The 16,606-nt window shown below is 45.9% G+C and overlaps 2 protein-coding genes and 1 long non-coding RNA gene across 3 annotated transcripts; 1 reads left to right on the top strand and 2 right to left on the bottom strand.

Moving 5' to 3' along the window:
- Positions 1-2,300: 2,300 nt before the first annotated feature.
- RHOB (ras homolog family member B) lies at positions 2,301-3,063 on the bottom strand. Its single transcript, XM_053461069.1, has one exon. It carries the CDS (start codon positions 2,942-2,944, stop codon positions 2,354-2,356), a length of 591 nt encoding a protein of 196 aa, XP_053317044.1. The 5' UTR covers positions 2,945-3,063; the 3' UTR covers positions 2,301-2,353.
- A 5,267-nt stretch (positions 3,064-8,330) lies between these two features.
- Positions 8,331-15,640, bottom strand: LOC128484604 (b(0,+)-type amino acid transporter 1-like). Its single transcript, XM_053461065.1, has 7 exons — positions 15,561-15,640; positions 13,697-14,471; positions 12,842-12,975; positions 12,243-12,372; positions 10,996-11,120; positions 9,521-9,608; positions 8,331-9,165 (listed from the first exon to the last, which is right to left on the bottom strand). The coding sequence occupies exons 2-7, from the start codon at positions 14,441-14,443 to the stop codon at positions 8,935-8,937; spliced, it is 1,455 nt and encodes a 484-aa protein (XP_053317040.1). The 5' UTR covers positions 14,444-14,471; positions 15,561-15,640; the 3' UTR covers positions 8,331-8,934.
- LOC128484611 (uncharacterized) lies at positions 14,831-15,145 on the top strand. Its single transcript, XR_008351176.1, has 2 exons — positions 14,831-14,873; positions 14,988-15,145. It is a non-coding gene; the product is annotated as an uncharacterized LOC128484611 (long non-coding RNA).
- Positions 15,641-16,606: the final 966 nt, after the last annotated feature.

The following is a 16,606-nucleotide window of genomic DNA, read 5'->3' as shown; positions in this document are numbered from 1 at the left end:
CAAAGATATTCCCCACAGCAAATTCAGGACAACCGGTCGTGAAAAAAGAACGGTTCACTCGGCCCAAAAGGTCGCGACCCAGGAAATGGATTTGAAATGTGGTAACCTACGCGGGTACGGCGGAAATCGTTATTTATCACGCACGATTGAGAATTGAGAAACAGATTCTCGTAAAGGAGAAATGCGAAGCTAAAGCCTTCCTCGTTTCAGTGAAACCTCATAAAGTGTCATCACCGTCCTGGGGAGGAAAAAATACCTGCAATGTTATTGCAGGTAATGTTCTAACGCAATGAGCTCCCTTCACACCAGTACATTACAGCGGAAAACGCTGCTTGAGCACAGGTGACCGCAGGGCATCTTTACCCCTGCCATTTGGTTGCCACCTCTTCAGCGGATGGATTTTTCAGGAGCCACTCGTGCTCTGGTATAACGATTACTGATCGTACGCATTCTTTTAGTGGCCCCGCAGGGAAATTCCAGAAACAGGTGCTAGCCCCTGATGTCACACCAAAGGCAGAAGGCTTTAACGCCACCAGCGCAAGCACAATCCCAGATGTTGTTCGCTAGCGTTTGTTGCGGTGGCCTACAGTGCCCTTAATGGCTGCTGCCCCCAACCCCCCACAAAAAAGGGCACACACTGGCTTGGGGGTCTTGGAAGATTTCCTCCTTTCCCTAGGACACCGTGCATCTTGTGACAGGGGGCGTGAGAACATCCAGCGTTTCATTCATGCGAACGCACCACTATACCCTTACCCCAAACCCCACGTGAGCCATGACCTTAGCGTGATCAGAACAAAACTCGCTTCCGGATGCAAAGTTGGGCTCAGACCACAGAACCCAATAGCTGCCAGCGCAGAACCTCTTTAATCGCAGGTTTGGTTTTGGGAGCTGGTGGCTCGATGTACCATTACAAAGCGGGGGGGCAGGATGGGGCAGGATGGGGCAGCAGGGGGCAGCATGGGGCAAGTGTCTGTTTCTGAAACACTGTAATGTTACGATGTGAACACATACTTAAGGAATAAGGAGCAGTTTCCCTCTATTAGGCCGTATGTTACCGAGATCCGTGCCGGACACCATTACCCCCAAACAGACATCATTTGGCCCCAAAGAAAAAATACATTTAACACAGAACACGCTGCATGTGCTAATCCTTCATAAACCGGGGAGAACCGGCTGCTCATATGGAAATACACCCCCCCCCCCTTTTTTTTTTTTTTCCTTCTTTCTTCATAAATGCCCTAGTTAGTCAATTGAGACCCAAAAATGAAATTGCAACAAATCATACCATGTTTATAGATCTATTTTTTAATATTTTATATAAAATCCTTTATATACATATTAACGCATTTTCTGTAAACATACAAATGAATATGTCACTGCTTTATCAGCCTGGGTTTTCAAAACAAAAAAAAAAGTACCACTGTCCAAAAAAAATAAAAATAAAACAAAAAATATATATATTTACAGAAACCTTTTCATGTAACAAAAATATACAGAAAAAATAGAGTAACGATAAACCATGTTATTTAAACACGAGTTACCGGAAAACAACATTACATTCATGTGTTAAAAAAAAAAAAAAAAACATTTACAGTGGTTTTCTGCCTAGCCCATTGTTAACCATTTGTAATACATGCTTGGACACCAGATGGTTTTTCTCAAAGGGTTAAAAAAAAGGAAACCCTTGAAAGTGTCCATAATTAGTGATGTGTCCATATCAAGTGCATGAAGTGTACAAAAAAAATGAAAAAAAAATGTGCAAAAATAATGTTTTCCTGCGAAACCTTAAAGATTTGAACAATGAAAACTTGAGCTGCAAAGACAGGCACAGAGTTTAACATTTCCCCCCCAAAAAAATTACAGTAAAATGTACATTTCTTTTAGGCTATGTGTCTGCAGTCTACAGGGCTCCCATCCCCCACCCGGCAAGAAGTGGTTAATGGCTTCTGGAATTGCCCCATTAGCCCCCCTCTCAGAGGTCAGGCTGTAGAAGGGCAGATGGAACCAGCATTTAGTGTTTGTAGGCAACTGGTTGCCCCTGGATGGTGTGGAGGGGGGGGGTGAGGGCCAGCAGAGTCTCATGCAGAAGGTCCAAGTTCTCCATCCCTGACCCAAATGATATGGACACAAAGACTTCAGGTCATCTGTACAGGGAAATGCTGCCCGTCGGGGGTAGGACTTCTTCATGTACCCCTAGTTCACAAGGAAGGGGCAGGAGGAGAGGTATTTAGGGGTCACTCCCTAGCAAGCAGGCTGCGAGGCAATGGCAAAGCCCCAGGCCCGGAGGCAGCTACCCCCACACCGGGATATGGGGCAGATCGGCTCTTCCATCCATAGTCCACCATTGGAGCCCTCATAGCAGCCGGCAGCAGCTCATGCACTCCCCGCTGGGTCCGTGCCTCTTCTGCAGCGCCGCCCTGGTGGCCGTTTCAAACACTTCCCTCACCCCATCTTTGGTCTTAGCCGAGCACTCCAGGTATTCGTAGGCGGAGATCCGGACGGCCATGGTCCGTCCATCCTCGGTCCTCACCGGCTCCTGCTTCATGCGGGCCAGCTCGTTGCGGATATGCTCGTCGTTCCTCAGGTCTTTCTTGTTGGCCACCAGGATGATGGGCACGTTGGGGCAGAAGTGCTTGACTTCGGGCACCCACTTCTCCGGGATGTTCTCCAGAGAGTCCGGACTGTCCACAGAAAAGCACATGAGGATGACATCGGTGTCGGGGTAAGAGAGGGGCCGCAGTCGGTCATAGTCCTCTTGGCCCGCCGTGTCCCACAGAGCCAGCTCCACCTGCTTCCCGTCGACCTCGATGTCCGCAACGTAGTTCTCGAACACCGTGGGCACGTAGACCTCGGGGAACTCGTCCTTGCTGAAGACAATGAGCAGGCAGGTCTTCCCGCAGGCCCCGTCCCCGACCACCACCAGCTTCTTCCTGATCGCCGCCATCGCCACCTTGCTTGAGCTGCCGGAGGTCCCCCGGCGCTTTCTCAGCTTGCCTATGTTTCTAATGGTGGCTCCTCAGCAAACGTGACGGCGCTCACGGGATGGAGACACGCGGCGCCCCAGCAGAAAAGGCAGCAGAATGACTGTAAGCACCGAATGCACCGATCGTCTCTGTAACGCGAGAAGTGAGCGCGGCGCCGAGGGGGAGGAGAAGTGTGCAGACTCCGTAACTCCCTCTACAGCTCTCTGAGTCCCTTTAACTCCAAGGCGTGCGAGGGTCCGGCTATTTAAAGGCTAAGGCTGCGTTCTTAATATAGCCAGCCAATGAGACAGGAAGTGGTGACGTTATGCTCAGAGAGGCTATGCTGTGATTGGTAGATAGGGAAGAAGGGGCTCGGCCTAAAGCAGCTGACTGTGGCCCGGGGGTTTCTTTACATGGGAACGCGAGGGGGGGTGGGCTGCTGCCAGCGGGGGGGTCACCGACTGCCGGACCAGAGGAGTGCCGCTAATCACGGCAAAGGGGACCGCTGTACCGAAAACCCAAGGTCATCTGGTAGCAGGGATTGATAAACCTTGCTCACCACACATGGCATTCAAGGATTAAAACTGGAGGGTTAGAGGCTTAGATTTTTACTGAGAGGGTGCTAGGTAAGTGGAACAGCCTCCCAGCAGAAGTGGTAGAGGCTAATACAGTGAGGGAATTAAAACATGCATGGGATAAACAACGGGGTATTTCTCAAGCTCCTCTGGTTGGGGCAATAGCCCTTACTCACTATCCCATTGTACAGCGCTACGGAATTTGATGGCCTTATATAAAACAATAAATAATAATCTATGGCATTCAAAGCGCTGCGGAATATGATGGTGCTACATAAATAATAATAACACACATTGTACAGCGCTGTGGTATATGATGGTGCTATATAAATCTATAATAATAATGCATTGTACAGCACTGCAGAATATGATGGCGCTATATAAATCAATAATAATAATAATACATTGTACAGCGCTGCAGAATATGATGGCGGTATATAAATCATTTATAATAATAACACACATTGTACAGTGCTGCGGGATATGATGGCACTATATGAATTTACTGATATTTAAATGAATCATAATAATAAAAAAATATTCTGCTCGGAATACAGGTGGGCGGTCCCACTGAATGGAGGGGGAGTGGGTGGGGAGTGGGACGTGACGTAACTGGTTACCCGCAGAAGCAGCGCTTCACCCGGAGACCCCAGAGAGTTCCCAGGCCTGGCTCGGAGTAGCCAGAAACATACTTACGGCTGGGGGCGGCCTAAGCCAGGGCATCACCACCAGCCGCCTCCTCTACCATCCTTACTGCTCAGTGCCAGGACATGACATCATGTTTCCTTATAAGGAAATTAACGTTGGTGCCAGCATGGCGCAGTCCTCCACAGTGTTATCCTGATCAAAGCCATTGGCTCCCTGTAATGCAGCGGACCTGGATCTGCCACCCTAGGGCCCAGGCCTGAATCTGCCATTGGCTGTAGCTAGTGCCCCAGTCCTCTGCCCGTAGTCTCTTGCCCCAGCCCTCTCCCCCTGGGCTGCCGCCTTTTCCTCTGTACTCTTTCTTTTCCTGTTTGGTTCTCCAGCTGCAGTGAATCATCCCAGACAGATCAGTTTGTTTTGTTCTTGGCCGCCAGCTCGGGACTGTTCTGCGTGTGTCCGGGCCAAAACATTCCTGCTCTTTTTTTTTTGGACAAACCCTTAGAAAACAACCAGTGAAGTTCCTGCGATACCCCGCAGAGCCTCGCTCCTGCCTCCCTAATCCGGGTAAACGGGGTCAGGCATGGAGGGCGTTTACTGGGGTGTCTTAAGTTGGATTGGGGCGATCAGACTGTTCTTTGGTGTCTTGGGAGACTTACATACAGCCCTGTGCTGCTCCTCAGCGTAATAAACCTCCGTATATCTACCAACTGTCCTGGATTTGGGTGGACAGTCCTGATTTAAGGCTCAACCCAGTGGCCCATACACTGGTCCATGAGGACTTTTATAGCCAGTTGTTGCCTTAGCACATATGGGCCGTCAACAGGTCGATCGTTTGGATTAGCAGATGGGATCTCGTTGCTCAGAGCCAGTCTGCCAGAACTTTGGAATAAAGGCTTCCGAAAATATCCTGCAAATTAAAGGTTTCTCCGCCCCTGGTTATTGAGTGAAATCACATCAGGCCGTTTGCTTTTTTGTTTTGTTTTTTAGTTAACCCTTTCTATTTGTGCTGACAAGCACCCTGTCCAAGGCTGGCCCTTGGCAGAAACTGGCATTATGGTTACATAATTACATTATTGTGGAGCTTTCCCACACCTGGAAACCTTCTGGCTGCGGATACTCTGAGGCCCCCTTACAGGTTACATTTAGGAGGTCCTGCCGATGTCGGTTGGTGGTCCCACTGACTTTGCAGGACACGCCAATGTCGCTCCCACCACCTGAAGTCTCCTTGCGAAACCCGGAGAGTTCCCAGGTATGAGCCCTCCCTGTGGCACTAAAGCGACTCATCAATGCCACAACAGCACCTGGCCCAGCAAATCCTAGAGCCGGCTCCCTGCCCCAACCACCTGTTCCCAGACCTAACCTAGTATTGGGCTGACGGAAACGTACAAAGGATCCGGTGGGTTACACTGCCACCTAGTGCTCATTGCCGGTATTTAGATGTCTTTTACACATATAGTTGATCACATTGAGCCATTTAAAACTTTATTCCAGAGATGATGGAACAAACTAATATATACAGTAAAGAATACGAAGTCTTCGCTATTTATTACAATAAAACCAATGGGAATAAAAAAAAATTCTTATAATTGAGGTATCGGTGAAACTCTGACACGACTCAAAGGCAATGGACGAGAAATTCCAAATACAATGGACTATATATACATATATATATATATATATATATATATATATATATATATATATATATATATACATATATATATATGTGTGTATATATAAATGTGTGTAGATATATATATATATATATATATATATATCACCCTCACCCACCCAATAAAAGTACTGCTATTTATCATGGTTTTTGGAACATAAATAAGGTAAATAAGGCAAGTTATTGCTTCACAACACAGTGTTGAATGTGTCACCAGATAGCGATGAACTCCCAATATTCTAACTTAATAGTTGTTAATTTACAGCAGCTAAATAATGCACATTAAACTGTTATTATACTGTTGGCAGGTATGCTAAATGAAGACGAGCCAACTGGCCCATGAGCCTCGCGAAAGCAGAACAGCGCCCTAAATTTGTAACTTTCCTGTAAAAACCATGACTGTTGGGAGGCATGCTATATGGCCATATATATCGCTCACCCAGTGAAGGGGGAGGATACGCTGGGGGGGGGGTTCTTTAGATAAACTTGTCATTTTGCTATTATTATTATTATGATTATCCTTTATTTTTTATATCAAACAGCCTTTTATGTAATGGGATTAACCCTTGCAGGGCCAGAGAGATGTGCGCCTGGGGCTTGCTATGCCACAGTTTGATCAGCTCTCCCAATAATGCAGTGTAGTCCGAAAGGGTTAAAATAACTATTTGACCGTCTTATCCAGCGACCAGTCATTAAAGAGTTTCCAGAAGAACACTGGGCTGTAAAGTGGGATTCCATTTCCGTCTTGGGAGCGTGAAAGGCCTTTGAAAGCCCACTCAGGGTACTGCGTGGGAGGTGGGCAGGGAGAGGACTCCATGGCAGGGGCCACAGTCATAGATGCCAACGGCCTTGGAGTCGTGTGAGAGCTCTTGGAAATAAAAGATAATTAGAAGAAACGTAATATACAGCCTCATTCTTTAAACAACGGAAGCTCTTGTGGTGCCCTGAGAGGCCGTGGAGGCTGAAGGACGTTTCTCCCTTGACAATGGCCGTATTCACGATTCATTAGAGGGCCTCCCTGTGCGTAACGCCTACATCCCGTATAACGCTCTGCACAGACGGGTATTGTGTCACCAGAATAAGGGGATTTATTCGGAAATTGACATTTTCATTGCCTAGAGGACTTGATATACAAAAATTTTATGGATGTTTGTGTTTTGTGAGTTTATTCACTAACGCAAGAGTCCATTATGCTTTCAGAAGGATCAACAGCATACCCGCCAACAGTCCCAAATTTCGGCCCTGTCCTGTAAAATAGTGCTTATGCGCAGAGCGTTGCACTGGGTACAGGCAGCGTTGCATTTTAAATTTGCATGTCTAAGACACACACACACAGCCTCAATGCTTGCAAATGAGCTCCAGACTACCCAGTATCTGTACTGGGCAAACTAGAGCTCAATGCTGCAGGGTCATGCAGAGCGTGTGGCCCCGCCCCATTTTGACCCCACCCCCCTTGACCAGAGATCCAGGAAGGAAATGTTGGTGACTTTGCGAGAGCAGTGGTGCGCTCCTGTAAGAAGGGTTGGGATGGCCCACCGTAAGGTATGGTTCTGGTACAGGCACCGAGGGTCCTTGGGAACCAAATCATCGGCGTTTCTCCTGTACATATAAAAGGGATGGAAAATGTCAGCCGCACTGGGCGGAGCTTAAAGTTAAGGTCCAATAAGATCTTACTATCTGCACTATGCTCGGAGGGGTGGGGCTTACTCAGTAGTGAAGCCAGAGGACAGGCCACCTGGATGCGAAGGAAGACTTTTAAATATGGAAGGTGCCATTACTTGAGAATAGGGGGGCCTGTATCAGGAAGGGGGCTGCCGCTACACAGGAGGGAAAGGAGAATATGTTTACAAATATGAAGAAAAGAAATGCTAAGCAGTTATTATATTGGGGAGAGCAGTACCCCCCCCCCAAGCAATACAATTCCTTGGAGTGTGCCGTTACACACGTGAAATGGTTCTGGCAAATTGTTTGGGCCTAACCATTATATGTGAGCTTTGCTACTTTGCTAGGGATTGGGGCGCGCCACCACGCCACCTTCGCATCCAGGAGTTTCCCCCGGTGACCCGGAGAAGCGCCGGGGTCTCCGTGTGAAACCAGGAGAGCTCTCACGTATACATGGTGCACCGGCAAGCAAAAAAAAGTGTGTTCTACAAGCTGGGGGCAGGGAGATTGTGCAAATACATGGGGGGGTCCTTAATATCAAGGCCCTCTCTGCATTAAACTTTTTTTTTTATTGTTGCAACTTTGTGTCTGGCGACATCCTCTGTTCTGACATCGCAGACAAAGTGTTTGTGTTAGTATTACGGAGTCCTTATACTGTAACACGGACGTCAGCTTGTTATTTAACAGACCCCGGCAGCTGTTCCGTGATAAGAAACCGAATGTTTATGTCTAAGAAAAAAAAAAATCGCAGTCCAGAATAAATCGTCCAACAAGCAAAATGATCAATAAAGAGGAATAAAGACAAAAAAAGTCTTATTAATCTGAAAGTGGTGCTTTGTAATCGCAGATAATCTGAATAATATTGCTAATCCCCATCCTTCCGCGCGGCTTTACAGTATAAACACAGTCACCGTGTTCTTTAAAGATGTACGCAATGTTCTCGGTGTCTCTGCTAATGGTTTCGCACTCTCGGATGTGAGCCGTTTCAACACCAAGATCAGTTTGACACATTCACATAAATATTATTCCATTCTCTTCTGTCATTTTACAACAGTGTTTATCATAAAATTCTCCAACGCCCTGCAAACAAAAAAAAAATAAAAGCAGCTCTCTGCAGGGAGTAGTCCGACCAGATGGGGGATGCCCTGGTGATGATGTATCCAGGGGCAGCATAACTTTTGAAGATAAACCCACCACAGTCCAGGTTTTGTGCCATTTCTGGCCATCCTAGACATAGTACGCCTAGGCTAGAATATGCCACGTGTGGACCAATAGGAATTAGGAATTAAGGGACATCTTCCAGCGAGGGGCACAGATCCCTCTGCTTCTGCCCCAAGGCAAAGAGAGAATGGGGCGAGAGGAGACAAAAATAACAAAAGCTTCGAACACAGGGGCCCCACTGCGTACTTTGTTGAGCTCAGCAGTTTTTTTCAGTTGGGGCAACTTCCAGTAGGAGCTGAAGATGTAGAGTAATTGATCTGAACCATTTGGGGGACCATTTGTAGCGGACCACGGGGATGTAAAGAATGATCCCGCTGAGAATGAAGAGGGTGACGTAGAGATACTCCAGCTGGGGGCTGCCGATGATCGGAGCCAGTACTAGGTACACAGCGGCGATCAGCACAATGATCGGTATAATAATCGGAACCTGGAAAACAATAGCATTTATTATTGTTATTATTTATGGTTTTGTATAGCGCCATCATATTCCGCAGCGCTGTACATCATGCCCTATGTGGTTCCATTCACAAATAGGTGAGTTACTTCAGGATTACACAGATAACAAACACTATTCTTGTGATAATGTGTTTTTTTGGTTTATATCGGCATAATATATTGCTATATTAAGTACTAACAGAATACTCCAAGTTGTTATTTTTTAGAGGCGTTCTGGTTTTTGTCGAAGCTGGAGGCGGCGAGGAGATGTGTAACGCGTGCTCTCTTGTTGTGGAGTCCTGGCTATCCAGTTCCTGTAATAAGTCGACCAATATTGTGTAATTTACCTTATAAGGCCTGGGAATGTCCGGCTTCTTAATCTTTATGTACAGGAGCCCAGAAATTGTTATCCCATAGAACAGCCAGGCTGTGAAACTGCATACAAGGCGATATATTGATATATGTTAATATATTAAGATCATTCTTTAATGACTAAAAGATAACAAAAGTAACAAAAGATGAAGATTACTTATTAAAATGAATTCTGTTGCAAAATTTGAAAAGATCCCCCTTTCTTCTAAGGCTCCAAAGGTATGTTCCTGTGACTGGAGCATCCCATTGGTTGTCATGGCGATAAAGACAACTTTCTAAATTTTGCAGATTAATAAATATATCTCATGGGTTAGGGTGCTGTAACTACTGGGGTCCCCACTACGGGCAATTGTAATTATCTTTTTGTCACATGGTGACCAAGGTGGTCTTTTACAATACTGTAGGTTTTGCCACCCTTGGGATAGTAGTTACCTAGTCAACTCTTTCCAGAGGCTGCAGCATAGGGGGCGGTCATGGTTGTGGCCATAAAATATTTAATTTAGAGGAAAGGAGGGAAGCAAGAAATAAAAGAGGGAAAGGAAATTAAAAGGGAGAAGAGAGGAAGGAGAGGTGATAAAAGAGAAAAAAAGAAGAGACAAGAGGCAGAAGAGAGTAAGGGCAGACAAGAGAAAAGACAACATAGAAGAGAGGAGAAAGGAGAGAACATAAAGAAAAGAAGAAAGAAACGAGAATAGAGATAAAACAGGGTACAAAAACAGAGAAGAAAAGAGACATGGCTGAAGAGAGACAAATGACAGAGAAGAGAAGATACCCAGAGCAAGGCTCCCCTAGCCCAATGTTTGTGCCTGCCGCTGGGTGATTAAGGTCTCTGCAGCTGCCAGCACAGATATTTCCCTGGTGGTTCCTCGTGTTCTGTGCTCAACCTTAAGCCAAGCTCTGTAGTATGAGGTCATATCTTGGTGCTCCACAAGATCAGGTGGTGCACAGTTGGAAAAGAAGCTTGCTGTGCATCCTTAGCACACTCCTGGCAGATGTTGAGGAACCCCAAGACACAGATGCCATGAGAACCTAAGGTAAGACTGGACCCAGGTCAGCTTCCCCATTTGCTCTGTATTAAAGATGACCCTGATAGTGACTAAATTCACACTTCTTACTAACACCATATACCCATACACAGGCTAAGAGCATATGCTAACACGAACTCTGCCACCATACAATAACACACACCCACTCTAACTCCATACATACACTACACATACACTCTAACTCCTTCCTATCCTCAGTGCAGCTTAAACAGCTCTCCTTTCCTCTCTCCCCTTCCCACTTGCCACCCACTGACCCGACCCCAGCCTCCACTGCATTGAATGGACCACATGAAGTCTGGTCTAGAGGTTCAAACAGTGGTTTTTTTCACTTGTAATGTCCAAGTCCCACCACCGTCCTAAATTACAAAGAGCAGTTTGGGGAACCTCGCTCTTCTTTTATTTACCTGAAAAAGTTGACAATACTGCTGAAATCTGCTGGTATTATCATTATGAGTGAGATGAAAGATGTGAATATCAGCGCTGGGGAAGGTGTGAGCCGTTTTACGTGGGCCATCGACAGAACATCTGGCTGCAAAACAGAGATGGAAATAGGTGATGTTTTTCTAGAAATGGAGCCAAGCCTCAGACATAATTCCATGCATGAACTATATATATATACCGTATTGGCTCGAATATAGGCCGCACTTTTTTCCCCCACTTTAAGTTTTTAAAGTGGGGGTGCGGCCTATATTCGGGGTCTAGCGCCCGACGCCCGGGACATGCAGTCCCGGGCGCCGGGCAGGCAGCGGGGTTAAGATACAGATCCCCCGCAGCGGTGCAGGGGACCTGCATCCTTCTCCCCGATACGCTCAGACAGCCTCCCCTGCCAGCACTTCCCACGGGGGGGGGGGTGCCGGCACGGGAGGTTATCTAAGCGTTTTACCTCTGCCCACCCCCGACTTACCGGAGCAGACTCCTGGGTGTCTTGCGGGGCCGGCGGGAGACATTTACGCAATACGCAAATGCAACTTCCGGTAACGGTACCGGAAGTTGCATACGCGTATTGCGTAGATGTCCCTCGCCGGCCCTGAAGACACCCGGGAGTCTGCTCCGGTAAGTCGAGGAGGGGGGGCAGAGGAGGACAGCGGCAGCGTATCGCGGGGAGGGAGGACAGCGGCAGCGGATCTCGGGGAGGGAGGGCAGCGGATCTCGGGGAGGGAGGGCAGCGGATCTCGGGGAGGGAGGGCAGCGGATCTCGGGGAGGGAGGGCAGCGGATCGCGGGGAGGGAGCGCAGCGGATCGCGGGGAGGGAGGACAGCGGCAGCGTATCGCGGGGAGGGAGGACAGTGGCAGCATATCTCGGGGGGGAGGACAGTGGCAGCATGTTTTTTTGGTGCTTTTTTAAAGAAAAAAAACTTTTTCTTTAAAAAAGCACCAAACTTTTAGGGTGCGGCCTATATACGGGGGCGGCCTATATCCGAGCCAATACGGTATATATATATATATATATATATATATATATATATATATATATATATATATATATATATATATAGATATATATATATATATCTATATATATATATATATATATCTATATATATAGTGGCATCAGATTCTGTAGTTCTATTACAACAGAATAAGTAGAATACTTTAAAATCACAAACAATTAAAAACCGGTAAACATGTAAAAATTTAAACATTTGCTTACCAAGTGCCCCTCTCGTGCCGCGACATAGCACACTCTCCCGCCGCTAAAAAAAGTTCCATTTGCTGATCCAAACGTAGAGAGAGCAACCCCTAGAGAGATTATCCATGTCCAGAACCCCAAGACCTTCACCCTACGAGAAACAGGCACAGGTAGAATAATAATAACTGCTAGTAATAATAATCTAGCACGTTATTAGAGACATACGTATCTATGGGACTGTTTAATTATAATCGTCTTAAAGAAAAAAAAACACAAAGTTGGCTTAGTAGGTCTAAAAATAATCCAATATCATATCATGGGTCTAATACTGCTAAATAATAGCAGGGTAAAAATATGAAATATATGTGTGTGTGTATATATATATATATATATATATATATATATATATATATATATCGGTATATTGTCATCTAAAAACTATAGAATATAAAAGAAAATAAAAATACAATAATGTAGTTCACAAGTAGGAATAGATGGGGTGCTAAGAAGGGTAGGCCAGCTAGAAAGTATCTCAGGTGTCATACGGCACATTATATCTTGTATATATTATGCAGTTTCCAGCCTTTCTGGTATCATAAATACAAAAATAAAGGACAGACCCCCAGCTGATGGCCACGGCATCTGATGAAAGAAGTTCACGGGGTGTCATGGCAGCAAAGTAACTGATGTTCACCAGGAGGTAGATACAGGTGACTAGCGGTATGGCAATCATTACAGCCCGAGGGAGGTTGACCTGCACAGGTTTCAATAACAAGGTTACAAAATACTCCTAATGTAGGGGAAAAAACTGCATGTTTGCCAAATAGTGTAAGGAATTATATATATTATTCACAGAGTTTGTGGCTTTTGGCCTCATTCTGGATAAGGGGCACCAGGACCACCCTAGGACTCCAGGAGATTAATGTCAACTGACTCCTGGATGCCCACCCTTGTGCTGATGCCCCTATCAGTCAGTTTGGTTATCTATATGCTAATGAGTCATGGGAGTTGGAATGCTGATAACCATTAAACCCAAGGCATTTTGACAACCAAGACAACATAATTATATTCCCCCCAACCAGAATCATCTTCATCATTTTCATTGTTTTCTAACTGGCTGGATGTGGCTTTCAAGGGGGTTTGTACAGCCCCTCGCCCAGCCTAAAAAAATCTGTTGAATTCCTTGTGTTCAATTGATGAGAGAAGTTCTCACTTTATGGGAACCCAGATTTCCTATGGGTTTTAAAAAATGTGTTGGGTTCAAAGCCCAGTGGACCATAAATAGCCACAACATATTGTAAATTCCATCAATCAAGGCACTGGTCCTCCATAGAATCGGATTCACCAGATACCCAACCATAATTCTGTGCTCACCATCTATAGAGTAACAGATACATATGTACGTCTATATGAGCCACTCAGGATAAGAGAGATGTTGTACTAAACCCTCACTTATGTACCGCGCACTCACTGACCTCAGGATTTTTCAGTTCCTCCGTCACATAATTAAGGTTGTTCCATCCATCGTATGACCAAAGTCCTTGATAGAAAGCAACTCCTACAGGTCCAAAACCAGACACTGTATTTTCAAAGGCATTCTCTAAGACTTGAGTGTTCCCTTTGATCAGAAGAACTATGCCACCCACAATGATAAGCAACAGCACTAACAGCTTGGCCGCTGTGAAAAAGTTCATAATCGAGGTGGCCAATCTCACGTTGAGGCAATTAATTATTCCTAGGACGAGGATGCAGATAGCCGCGGTGCACTTTATCGCTACTTGGGGTGATGGGCAGTCTTGGTAGAAAGCTGCCACCACGTATTCCCCAAAACTGAGAGAAACTGCCGCGATGCCAGCCGGCCTCACCACCATGACGGAGGTAAAGGCCAAGAGAAAAGCGGGCAGCGAACCAACGTTTCTTAAAATATAAATGTACTCTCCTCCCGACTCCTTAATGACGGTTCCAAGTTCAGCATAGGACAAAGCCCCCAGCATGGCCAGCACGCCGCAGGCAGCCCATATCACCAGGCTGGCTCCAGGACTTCCCATATAGAACAAAACCCATTGAGGAGACATGAAGATTCCAGAACCTATCATCGTGCCAGCGATCAGGGAGACCGCACTGATTAACCCAAGCTCACGTTTCAGGTGTAGGTTTTCATTGGCGGAGGAATCTTGTTCTTCGCTGGGAAGGGAATCTCCTGCGTTTTCTATTTTCTTCATCTTGGAAACGCCGTTTTCTCGCCTGAACCTTTTTTAAAAAAAATGAAGAGACATCTAATTGATAAATGACAACTCTAAAGGAACAATTAGCATTGAAGTTAATTATTACATTGGCTTTGACAATGAACCTGTAAGATGCCCTAGACTTATCTGTTAGTAGTTAATGATCTGTAAGGAAAATCTTCTGAACTGATAAAGATGGGTCATCCGCATCTTGATTGAAGTGAAGAGACAGGCCCATATTTACTAGAACGCAGACCCTACGCTTGTCTGCATTCTGAAACACGGTCAACAATCAAATGTAACCAGACAGAGCTGACCTCATCATCCATGCTCATCAGCCCCCTTAGAATAAGGTTATCCAGAAAAGTCCCTGAACTGTATCATTGCTGAGGAGATGCAAAGAGTGGTGAAGATGCTCCCCCTGAAGGTAACGCCCTGAGGCTGAGGACACATGGGGGGAGGTTTGAGTTTGGGACGGTGGCCATGATGGATCCATGGAGTGACTCCTTGCCTGCCTGTCCCATCCCCTCTTATGTCAAAGTCACCCTGTGCTCATTGGTAACCAGACTCCCATGGACTAGCCGGCTATGGGGGCTCTACATGGCCAGAAACGTTCCATGCTGCTGACCCCGAAATATGTTCGTGTGTATAAATAGCTTTGCTGTTCCAAATAAAGTAAGTTTGTGTTTTCCACCTCAACATTAGTTCTGTCTGATGATTAGGGCGGGGGGGGGTGGATATGATAAATTATTGTTCTTTTGAGGACAATATTAGCACTGTCTAACTAAGCTCTATTAGATTGCTGTCCCACTTCGTCTCCCCAGCGCTAGTCTCGTAAAAAAGTGCGGGTCAACCGCTGGTGTTTCAGCAGAAGGATGCAGGATTTGGCGGAGGTACCCAGTCGGGGTACAGGTTGTCCCGTCAACACTAAAGTTATGGCTTCAGAGCAGTAAGTACCGAGGCAAGTCAGAGCAGAAGGTGTGATGCTTGGGATTTAAAGACAAGGGTGTCGCAGTCACAGCCCGTAAAGCTCAATTGCTGCAGTGAGATATGGAGGTAAAGAGACCCCAGAGGTGCAAAGAGCCCTTTCTCTATTTTTTCACTAGTATCTCACCTCGAATCTGCAGCAGACGAGCGCAAATCCACCAATATAGAGCACAACTCAACCAGTATTCAGACAGCTTCCTTGGTGCGTGACGCTACAGCTAATACTGAGAAAGGCTTCTGGGACCGAAGCCAGAGTCCCAAGGTATAGTACTGAGCTTTACACCTTAATCCAAAAGTTTCAGCAACCGTGCAACATTTATTGCTACCATCGTACATTTCTCCTCACTCTTTCTTTGGTGAACCAGAACTAATTGTTTTAGAATATCCTCCTTGGGTAAGTCGAGAGTAGATCTTTAGAACCATAGTATTGTTGTATATTTAAAGGGCTTAAACAAATGGTATACAGAGGGATTTCTTATAAGTTCTGATCCTCAGTGTGTAAGAGTATGAACTCACTATGGATGAAGGCGAGCTTGTCTCGTAATGGCCTTGGTTTACACATTCCAATACAATCCTCATTACTATGTAACTCATGGAGCTCCAAAGAGCTGACTAAGAGCCAACAGGTTTTGAAATTAGCCTAAGCATGTGAGTACTTTGCCCCATCGGCACGTGCTATGTCCCTGCGAGTAATATCCGGCTAATGGGAACATCTTATCTGATGATTGGAGACAAAGCTTTGCAAAGCGTTCTTCTGCTCAGATAAGTAACATATAACATTACGTTGAGGATTGCAGAAGTAAAAGCTAAATGAAATGGGTCTATCGCACACACCAGCCTAGCTCTCTCAGTGGATTCTGCGCTTTTTTATATTGTTCTTTACAGATTTACAATTTTCAAAGAGGTTGCAACATGATACTTATTATTTTCAGACCCACACAAGGTACAGGCAGGACTGAGGACAATGGCTTGTACCTCCATCATGTGTGATGACCCCAGGAGCTCTCAAAACACTAAGCCTCCTGGAGGCAGATCAGGAACTCTTAGGGTTCTAAGACTCAGGAACACACATAACCCGGGAAGATACATAAGATACACTCATAACCCAGGAAGATAAATAAGATACACACATAACCCAGGAAGATACATGAGATACACACCTAACCCGGGAAG

Source organism: Spea bombifrons, chromosome 3 (assembly GCF_027358695.1).
Source record: "Spea bombifrons isolate aSpeBom1 chromosome 3, aSpeBom1.2.pri, whole genome shotgun sequence".
Lineage (NCBI taxonomy): Eukaryota > Metazoa > Chordata > Amphibia > Anura > Pelobatidae > Spea > Spea bombifrons.
Note: the sequence above shows the minus strand (reverse complement) of the source record. Positions and strands in the feature narration are given on the sequence as shown.